Here is an 11,525-nt window from a genome sequence, read left to right on the forward strand (position 1 = left end):
GTCACTTACGTTACAGAAGTAGTAAAGTTGTATTGAAATTCATATACAGCGCTTCCTGGAGGTAGGTCATGTATAAACCAATAGTAGAATGTGAATTTGGTCGGATCTTCAAATCCGGATACGTTTATTACAGATTTTCCAATACGAAGTATCTCACAGGTCCTGAGATTCTGACGTATATTCAATGATTCAAAAATATGTTGTCACCTATCTTAATATCATAAACAATATATACGCAAGGGAATGTAGGTTTCATGTTAAATACAATACACGTAACGTGATACTACCCAAATCGATACCGTTCCCGAATTTAGACCTTTTACGGAAGTGTCCGTCGAGCATTGCGCATGAATTATACAGGAATTCACACTGATGAATTATCACGTGTGATATATACGTCTCTGCACTGATCATGTAAAAATAACAATATCTAAGTATTTGTTTAACGCTAATTTATTGTACAAAGCATCTACATTTCTCTGCAAGACCCTTGCGAAATGTGCAAAACTGTCAGAAAAGTTCCCATCACAAATCATACGGTCGTGCGACGGGTATTTTGATAACCCTTTTGGGTATTTTAAACATAACCAATGAATCTGTTACTATGTGATAAAATAAAAAAAAATCCAAAATTATCGCATTTGTGCGGTAAATATCTAAGTATTTATTCAGTGGTTCGATTTTGTATCGACGAGTCACGACTGTTGTCATCTCCGCCATCTTGTTTACACTGCTCTGCGCATGGCTCACTCGTCGAATGATAATACAATTTAACCCGAAAACTAACCTTTCAAATAGATCCAGGGACCTACATCTAGGCAGTCTCTGGTCAGAAGCTTTTTTTAATGTACAGTAGAGTTAAAGCCTTTTAAAACAAACAAGAATTTTATATGCACCATCGAATACCAGATAAACAAATGATTAAGATTTAGCATTACTTTATATTCTGTTGAAACTTTGTTTATTCTTATGTGAAGTTTTTATGTGTTTTATTTTTAAATGAGTATTTCATTGGAATAATTTACATACGTGTATATTTAAGATATACCTCTACATGACTTAATTCAATATAACAAGATTTAATGAAGGTTCCTATTTCTGATATACATTGGGATGCTTCTAAGCCAGTTGACCTTACCAGTAAAGGAAAACTCATCAGAAACATATACATGACTCCGACATCACACTTAGTGCAGTTTGATACAAAAATGTTTGAATTTTATTTAAGATTCTATTTTATTTTAAAGTATAAGTCATTCATCTCAATCTAAACTACAGTTTGTAGTAATCAATGCTATTAAATCACAAACTAAACAATAAAAAAACCGCAGCCAATGATAATGAAGAGCCATATGATTGTGGAATGTCAATCCAGGCACATTGTAACTAGCTGAGGATGAGCACCATGCTCAGATACACATGTTACACTCAGGGGACATCTTTGCTGCCAAGGTGGCCAAAATATGAAGTAATTCGTCGTTAGATAGTGAGGATTCTTTGCGAGTCATACCTCAAACCAGGGACTTACAAAACAGATAAACGTACTTCTCGAACTTAACAGCCAAGATATCTGTTATAGTTTGTGATTTGTATAATCTGCCAAGACAGAAAAAGCTTCCAGGTCATGTAATGGGTTTTCCCACAGAACAGTTGACATAAAAAGACTACCATTAACTGATAGGTTTTTACACATACAGTATCTAAATTCAAAATGTTGGAAACTTATACATCAAAGTCTATACACTGACAAACACTTAATAGATGGTATGCTTATTGATAATCTTCTAAACTTTTACTATATATAATAATTTAAGACAGATAAATAAGATAAAAAAAAACCTTCACTCAAATTCCACAATCTAATAACAGTTTTAGTCAAAAACACACTGAAATTAAAAATAAACAGATAACTTAATGAAAAACGAATCAATAATTCCTTACGGGTAGTTGTCTGCAGGAAATTGAAACGGAACTATATTGGAAGACCAACACTGAGCGTTATCCGTTTTACCAAACCTTTAATCATTTAAATAACAATAGCCTGTATGCATACCTTAAGTAAATATTCGTGATTGAAATTCTATAATTTTCTGAGTTATCCACAGGCGAATCATATATGCATACATTCCATGCCAGAAACTGGATAATTAATGCGTTACCCGATCTAAAAACCGTTAAACCGATACGTTTAAGGCGTTGAATCCTAACGCAATAAAACAGACCAACAGCTTTGGAAGTTTGTACTTGAAACTTGTTAAAATGACCTACTGAAGAAAATGAACAAATCGTTAAAAGCATGGTTAACGCGTTAATGCTAACGCGTTAGTTTAATCCACTTTTAATGTGAATTTTGGACAATTTTCAGATCGCTGTGGTCAAACGCGAAACTCGACTGCGGCTAAGCTACTTAACGGGAAATTTTCAATGATTCAATACAAGTTTATGTCATTGATTTTAACACCTGATTGTCTATAATTTTGTAAAATGTACAATAAGCATGTAAAATCACAACGTGGTATGTAATGTTTTGTAATAAATGTGTGATAATTATCATCTATTTGTGTGATAGAGCACGACTTTACCACTTATATAACTATTGTACGATGATGTTTTTTTTCTATTTAGATTTTATTTACAGTTCAAAATATACACAGTTATCACTGTGTATAAAACATGCACACACCACATTCTGTTACCACAAAACTTTTTAATTTCAAAAAACATTTTCCTTTTCAATTTCCTTATAATCAACTGCCAACCTCAATCGGATCAAGCCATATCATTTTCTTACTGATCTTTCTACTAATCTTAAAACAATTAACACCCACCTCACAGCCGACCAATGAATTTAAACTACTGGGTACTCCATTTGTCTTTCTGCCTAAAATGTTTCTCTCCCTACTATCAAAGATACACACACTGGATTCGTCGATTTACATTTACGTACGAGACTGAGTGTGGATGAGTATATTGGAACAGATGGTTGTTTACAGATGTCAAAAATGTTGTGGGTCTTGAAATTGTTGGATGTATGCTATTGAGAGTCAGAAGGGAGGTCAACTAAAATATCAGACTGCGGTTGTTGGTCTTTTGTTTTGTTTGTGTGCGAGGGTAAGGGGGGAGGAGGGGGGAGGTTGTTTATGTATGTGCTTTCATCGCTGAAGGTCGAATACTAATGGGTTGAAAGTCCGGCTGTGTCGAAGCGCACTGTGGATATTAAAAGTCGGGCATTGAAAAAGTTCATTCAGTGTTCAGACTAGTCAGGATGCATGCTAATTAAATAGTTTTTTTTTCGACGGGACCAGGCTTCGTAGGCTGAACTAAATCGTGAAACCCTGTCCATTATTTGAATATGAATATCAAGATACTTATGGATGCCGTTGAAAAGTATGCCAGAGAATGGTTGAAACGAGAACATATGCTGCAATGGTTCACTTTCTGAGTTAAGTCTATTCAGTTCATTATTCTTAAAATAAGTAAAATGAAAACAAAGCAAAGATCAGCATTCCCTGATCCTGATATTAAATCCACACTGCAAGATTTACACGACAGGTATGTTATTGTGCTTGCAGGTAAGGCATCAAATAACTCGATCCTTGTCTCCAAACATTATTACATTTCCTCAAACCGGGCTTTCTTGATAACGAAGGAAACCACACCTATACATAATGTTATATTTCTAAGGACAAAATACTGGCTAATCATGCTGCAGTATTGCAATAACTTAGATTGCTTAATAATGATGGGATGCGGACCTCTCTCGTTTATATTGGACTCCTATAAACTTCACAAGAATCTATGCAAACAACGTTTTATTGCTGACTTGTCTAGCTGTTCAACCAAGCCTTTGTCAAAACTACTAACCGCCATTCTAAATACTGTTTACTCAAGAAGTGAAATTGATAGTATGTGGATTTTAAAGAACTCAAAAAGTGCTTGACCAATTTTTAACACCTCTTTTCTAGAAACATTTCTTCTCTAAGGACATTTGATTTTCTACTCCGTACACCTCCATACATCATTATGGAAAGCAATATTACTGCATCCCCAACCTACGGTATTTACTTGTCGCAGTTGATTCGATATTCAAGGGCCCGTTTTTCATTATCACGATATTCGTGCAAGAAGTCGTAAGCTAACGGACAAACTCATAAGACAGGGTTTCAAAAGATCCAGAATGATTAAAACCATGGTGAAGTTTTATGGGCGTCATACTGATCTCATTGAGAAATACTCTATTTCAATGTGCGATATGAAGCTGGTGTTTCGTTCACGCTAGTTTGCCTGTTGGTCCCGTTAGGTTGTATACCTCATTCTCATGTTCAACCAGACATTATCCTGGCGAGTATCGTCGATGAAGCAGATGCTTGCTCTTCCGGAAAATATGGTCTTATCCCTCTTTTGCTGTTCAGGAGACACCGTTTAAATATTTCTTTTGTTAATTTCCCTAGTTTTATTGAATTTGAGTTTAGATTATGATTATGTTGACATTTTTTTTATTACTTAGCAAGTTTCAAATGTACCTGAAGGTAAGGATTTCGAGAATGAAGGCCAGTTGGTCTGTCGTTAATTTAACACGCTGTAGGATTGTAGGTCTGGTAGTGGAAATTTAGTCTGGAGGAGAAAGTGAAGTTAAGGTTATCAGGGATCAATGGTCAGCCTTTTAGAGGTAGGAGCCGTGTTTTACAATGCATGTGTTAAATTGTTAGTGTTAAATACTATGTCAGGGTTGATGTTCAGGTCATGGAATTAGAAAGACAGGCTGTGGATTAGGGTTGAAACACAGACAATGAAGGTTGGATAAAGTTGTTAAGTTTGGGTGTCGCAAGATATGATTCACTTCAGCTGTAATCAAATTTTGGCCCGATTGAGTATAAGTGAAGGCGTTGTTTCTTCTTTCAGGTAGCTTTATTATGTAAAAGCAGAGTCTGCCATAATTGTGAGAGATGGTGTTTCATTCTCCAGCGCTCCCCGGCCTTCTCTCCTAAACCCCAAAATCTCTCGTCTATTTAACACCCTGCCAAAATGACCGTTGTCACCCCCACTTAACCCATGTGTCTACGCTGATGTTAGCTAAATTATTGCTGACCAATACAATCCTTAAATCAATAGATATTGACTTTACATAGGAATATGTACATAGATAACACGTATATAGAAATAGATACACATACAATTGTATACTGCGTACTTTAATGAAAGGAAATCATCCTGGTCAGTTTGTAATCCTGCTTCCCCTATATTTAGTGTTTACTGTCCTGTCACATCAGCATAAATCTTATTAAGATATACTTCAAATGAAACCAATAGTTTTGTTTCTGCAATATTTTTTATTTTATAATTTGATGGAACACCATTTCCCTATAACCCATCTGGCTACAGAATAAATAAGTCATGCCTCTCTCTCTCTCTCTATATATATATATATACCTTTGAAATAACATCATGAAGAGTTTTATTATTGACACGTCTTAACTTCAAACTTACATTTCAATATAACATTTTTTACCTATATTTAGTCATTTTACTAGTTATTTTCAAGCACCTACATAATTAATTCGTAGAGAGCTATGTTTTGTAAGCATCAGCAAGGTTTCAAGCAGTGATTTGTGATATTTCAAAGGCTTTTGATTAAATTGAGTATAAATATTTGATGAAGTGAAAATTGTAAGGACTTTGCGGTAAACTTTATATCTGGTCAGAAAATTAATCATTTCGTAGATAACAGATATAAATAATTCTTACTCTCAGTTAGGTTTGAACTTAACTTTTTGAGGTTCCATTCTTGCCCTCTTGTTTTAAATATACATTATCAGCTGCTAGACCTTTCCTAGATGACACTTCTTTAATAAAGTCTTCTTCTTCATATCTTAAAATTCGAACAATCTTGAATAGGAATGCTGAGTCTGTATACTTCTGGTTTTAAACTTGATTATTAACATTTAATCTAGACAAAACAGAGGCAATATTTATTTCTAATTCTATCGAAATAGATGAAGGTATATAGTTGAACGTTGATGGAAAAGTTTTTATCACAAGGGTGGGGTGGGGGTCATATTAATTCCATAATCACAAGGGTGGGGTGGGGGTCATATTAATTAATATATTATATTCTGCTATATTATAGAGAAAATTCACGTCATACGAAGATGGAAATATTTGCTCTGTCGAAATAGTTTTTCCAAAATTTTTAAATTATTCATTTTTCCAGTTTAAGATTGTGCATACACACTAAACTGAAGCACAAATATGGTAATCTTAAAGACTGCATCTTGTCGTAGATCCAGTTTACAACTTTGGACATCCTTATGAGAATGCATGTCATATCTGAAAGGTGTCTTATTCTTCACAATTTGAACGATGTAGGTATAGACTTGTATTTAGAACTTCTTTTGTTTGGTAGTTCAGATTTTTCTGTGGACCTAAACTCCCATGTGTTCAGACATGTGCAAAATTTTAAAAAATCCAGCAATAGATTTTGAGAAATGTTTGTGTATTGATTTGCTTGTGTCTGTGTAGATTTTATATGTAAATGTGTCCATTTCATTGACGTCATTATGTCATTATATTTAAGACAAGTGATAGCGATTCGCCATATTGTATATATACGCCAACGTAAAAGAGGTATGAAACAAGAGTATCAGTGAACTACTGACGAATATTCTCCAAAACGTCTTTGTTGCACCAAAAATTCAATGAAGGGCAATAATTCTGTAATTAAAGGGTTTCATGCACTGAATTTTGTATACTGTACACCCTTTTAGTATAACCAAAGCAAAGTGATACTACGGACATGAATTTTTATATAAAGGTCACTAACTCTGTATTTAAGGGGGTGTGGGCCCTGAATTTGGTACAGTACATACCTGTTGTATGACACCAATTTGTTACTGAATTATAGAGATTTTGTATCTTCCCATCAAGCTTTGCCATTTCTTTTGACCACTTTGAATTTTCCTCAGTAACTTACCTTGCATAGTTTTACGATTAAGGCCCTTAGCATTAGTCATGTGATGCAGTTAAACTTTTATTTTAGTTTCACTCTATCTAAATCTAAATTCGTATTGAAAGGTGCTGTTCATTTGTCTTACTGTGCATAGTGAATGTAATTTGAATCTAATGAAATAATAGCAACAATCTAATACTTTTAACATTTTAATTTTAATTTTTTAAGCTACCTCTCACATACAGTTTACCTTTACCTTTCATACTTGTCTTGATGTAAATACACATAGAATGTACACCAACATAATGATACATTTTGCATGGAATGTGAGTTCCTAATTTATATCTAGTTTTCCTAAACTACTCTTAAAATAATGTGTAGTAGAACATAAAGCATTTAAACAAAATATGAGTCTTGTGTAGCTTGTTTTTCTGGGAAGGATTCTAATGTGTCTACCCTTATGATAAGATCCAATAACATGTATTGCATTTACATATACATTCTTGTATTACTTCATTATATAGATATCATAAACATGTACATGTTGTGTTTGAAATATTGATATCGATGCTTACAGAAATGTACAATTCTTAATAATGTAGTGAATTGTATATCTGGATGACATTTTCAACTTTTCAATACACAGATGATATGTGAAGTATTTAGAAGACAAAGATAAAAATAATTCACACTTGTGGCTTGACAAATATTATGATAGATTGTATAGGTGTATTTTTCACATTTTCAAAGGAACCAGAAATCTAGTAAAGCTAATTATTTTGTACAAACACTCTCGTACAATCATTCATCACTCCTCATTTTTGTATAAATATAAAGTATTACACAAATCTCTGGCAATTTCTAAAGCATGAATGCCTACAAATCTACTTGTGGAAACAATATGTTCTATACAGCAATAATCATAATAAAATATGATTATGAAATTGTACAACAAATATCATGTAAAGGTCTGACACCATATCAAAAGGACGGATTTGATATTGTTTTACATTTAACAGATTCAATACAGATCACCACTAGGGTTTACCTTCTAAAGTTTTTGTAACTAAAGATTTGCCATGCAGTGATATTAAATTTACTACATGTGCTTGGTGTTGAGGATGCATTCAACTATAAATCTTATTGAGAAATATACAATAATATCACACATACATCACACATTATTAGCACAGTTTATCTATCATGATGTTTCTGGCGATATAGTCAGCATCCCTATAATCCTATACCAATATCATCGTGCGCCACCTCTCACCAAAATACCCTTCTCGGTTTCCTCATCTGGAACAACAAAAAATGTTTAAATGTGTTGATACATTTTTTGCTTCACATCTTTGTCTCATTAGAACTATATCTAGATGTAATGGGTCATTTGATGAAACAAACAAATCAGGTATATACCAGTCCTCCCTCGATCTAATCACACTGTTGACTGAAAAGACAAGATAAAATGAAAAGAGAAGAGCCAAAAGCATTCAATAGGAATTAAAGATTGATTTTCATAACAGCACATAAAACCATGTTTTTTTTCATGTCTTTTTCACCAAACCGACATGGGTCTAAATTTGACTTATATATGAAGAGTATCAATTGGTTCCTTTCTATTTGGGCATACAAAGTCAAAACAATGGATCATGAAAGTGCTTCTTTTAGTTATGGTATGATATTTGAATATACACTTTATAAAAATATAGTAAAATATGTGTAACTTTGAATACCTTGGTCTCTGAAAGCTGATCCTATCTGAGGTGCCGATGATCTGTCCCTCACAGTTGATCTGGCTAATACAGATCTATTGTCTTTTATATAATGTGACACAATACTGTACAGCATTGGGCTTGAAAAAACAATAAGGATCAATTATAGAAATTACTTTTATAAGCTCTCCATAATGCATTCAGGCCACATGTACCATTACATTTCAAATGAGGATATGTTATAAGATTTTCAGATTATGACTGCAGATTGAAACAGACATATGAATTCAGTTATACATGAACACATATAGAATCTGTCTTCTTTGTAGTCAATCTGCATGGTAATAATCAACATCAGCCATTGTAAATCATACATACTTCAAAATTGTCTACAAGGTATAAGGATGATTTATTTATATATTACAGTATATACTGTTTCAAAAGCAAAAAGAATTTTCCAGTCTAATTAATCCAAAGTGGATAGCCATCTTTGATATTTGATCAATATACATGTACTGAAAATATGGTATGCATAACTAGAACCCAGACTGATACTTCTGATGGAGTTTCAAGAAATATCCCTTTCCTGGTCCTAGAGAAATAGTAACAAATGTAACAAGGGTATCAGTGAAACTGATAACTGCTCCCTGAAAATGATTTTATTGGACACATATTTTAAACAATGGACAATAATTCTTTAAGTAATGGGTTATAGCCTCTGCATTTGGTATACTGCACATTGTCTTTTTATGACCAATATATACACCAAATTTAATTATCCTAGTTTTAATGCAAGCAAAGTCATACTCATGACACATATCTTAAATATGGACAATAATTCTGTAACTAATGGGTTGCAGCCCCTGCATTTGGTATACTGCACATTGTCTTAGTATGACAAATGTATACACCAGGTTTCATGATCCTTGCTTATTTGTGGGCAAATTTATGCTTCAGACATGAAAGGACCGACAGACGAAGAAATAGACTAACCGGTGATTATATCCTCCCCTGAACATTTTCAGGGTGCATAAAAATCCAATCATGCTCGAAATACCACATGTACATCTAAGACCTATACTCTGTTTATGTTGATAAAATTTCAACAGAATCCCAATATGCATGCTTTCTTGAGATATAGCAATCACAAATTTAAAAATCAAATGCCAGATCTAAAATAGCTGCTGGCAGTTGTATAATATACTCAAAATGCAGGTGCAGAACTAGGACCCATACTAATTACATTGATTAGAGTTTCAAAGAAATCCTTTAAATAGTACTGGAGAAGGTATGATCACACAAAAACACTTATGAGATAGACTGCCAAATAAGCACAAGTAACTATGAATGAAAAGTGATTTGAAAAGCCTACCATTATCAAACAGTAAGCTGAAAAGGTAATGACTGTGAATATAACTGTTAGAAAACTCCAGTTTGGGATTCACATTTTTGTAATGTAAAGAAACTGAGGCAAAAATATCCTTTGTGGCACTAGGGAGTTCATAAGGTCCTGAATTGCCTCTCAAATTTTTCATTAGAACATACACTTACATTGAACTAGATGTGTGGTCTTCACGTATGTTTAACTCTCTGGCTAGAAACTCTCTGTTTAATGGTTCTTTGGGCTGACCTGATTCTGAAAATAGAATTTGGTTGGATATGGTTTAGAATTACATAAAAATTGTAAGTTAAGCTTGTAATACATGACTTACTTTACATCCAAATTATAATATTTTATGCAGTAGTTAAGTTCAGGAATACTGCATATGGATACTTGCGGCAATCCCTTGTGAAAAAAGCTATGATGTAGACCAAGGTACATCGAAAGTGCTAGAAGTTACAAAAGTGAGACATCAAGATTGCATCTCCGCTGCTATTGTTTTTTTTTTTATCTGAAAGCACTTTTTGGTTAACTTTTTAAGAAGAAAAATTTGCACGCATCTACATATTAGACAAATTTGAGTAAATGTACGAAAAATGAACTTGAATAAAAAAAGATTTCATTATATAGTTTTAATATCAGAATTTTTTAATACATGTTCATGTTCATTAAAAAAAACCATACATACCTGCTGTTAATACCGATGATGAATATTTGTATTTGTTAAACTCAAGATATTCTCGAATAAGTTCATTTATGATCATGTTTTCACTGCTCAGTTGAGGTTTTGTTTCCCCGTGGTCATCCAGGGAATTGAAAACTTCAGCTCTTATCCTAGCCTTAATCTGTCCCAGAGTTCCATGACTTTCTAAGGTTTCTTTGATCACTGAAAATAAAATAAACATTAAACAAACACTGCTTTTCAACCAAAATATGCAAAGCTTTCTTATGGTAAAGGATTTATTTATACTTTCGTGCGCTTATCTTTTCACGTATTCTTGAACGTGGTTAATTTCTTACGTATACATTTTCAGTATACTGTACAGCTAAACTGCACAAGTTCATCTCATCTACAACGTATAATCTTTAGAAAGTTTTACGATCTTTCTATAATAAAATATTAATGCACTGATCATGAATTACTTCTTGGTTATGATCGTTTAATAGTGTTGGTGGCACATAGAATACAAGCGAGTATAAATTGAAAGGGCCTTAAATTCCCCAATACATGTAACTCACACAGACAGGTGGGAACATGCACATCGGTCACATATTTCGTCAAAAAGTAGTTTTGTGGAAAACTTATCACATCTTACATAGTTCAAAACACAAAGAAATCGAATTGTAGCATATGCCGTTAACTGAATTAACACTAGAACTGTTGATGGCTTGTAGATTTGCTATTTACCGTCTTTTAACTCCTGTGTGGAAGTCATATCGAAGGAGCACTTGCGTGAAACGTCACGTTTTTGGTACATGCACA

General features: G+C 33.4%; 1 protein-coding gene across 1 annotated transcript; it reads right to left on the reverse strand.

Annotated features, from left to right (window-relative positions):
* Positions 1–7,142: 7,142 nt before the first annotated feature.
* Positions 7,143–11,491, reverse strand: LOC132544550 (centrosomal protein 20-like). The gene is made up of 5 exons (XM_060208161.1): positions 11,451–11,491; positions 10,731–10,928; positions 10,213–10,297; positions 8,683–8,801; positions 7,143–8,245 (listed from the first exon to the last, which is right to left on the reverse strand). Exons 1-5 carry the CDS (start codon positions 11,476–11,478, stop codon positions 8,199–8,201), a joined length of 477 nt encoding a protein of 158 aa, XP_060064144.1. The 5' UTR covers positions 11,479–11,491; the 3' UTR covers positions 7,143–8,198.
* Positions 11,492–11,525: the final 34 nt, after the last annotated feature.

The sequence above is a fragment of the Ylistrum balloti genome, unplaced genomic scaffold, assembly GCF_031769215.1.
Source record: "Ylistrum balloti isolate Yb309-2 unplaced genomic scaffold, AGI_CSIRO_Ybal_v1 Utg369802, whole genome shotgun sequence".
NCBI classification, from domain to species: Eukaryota; Metazoa; Mollusca; class Bivalvia; order Pectinida; family Pectinidae; genus Ylistrum; species Ylistrum balloti.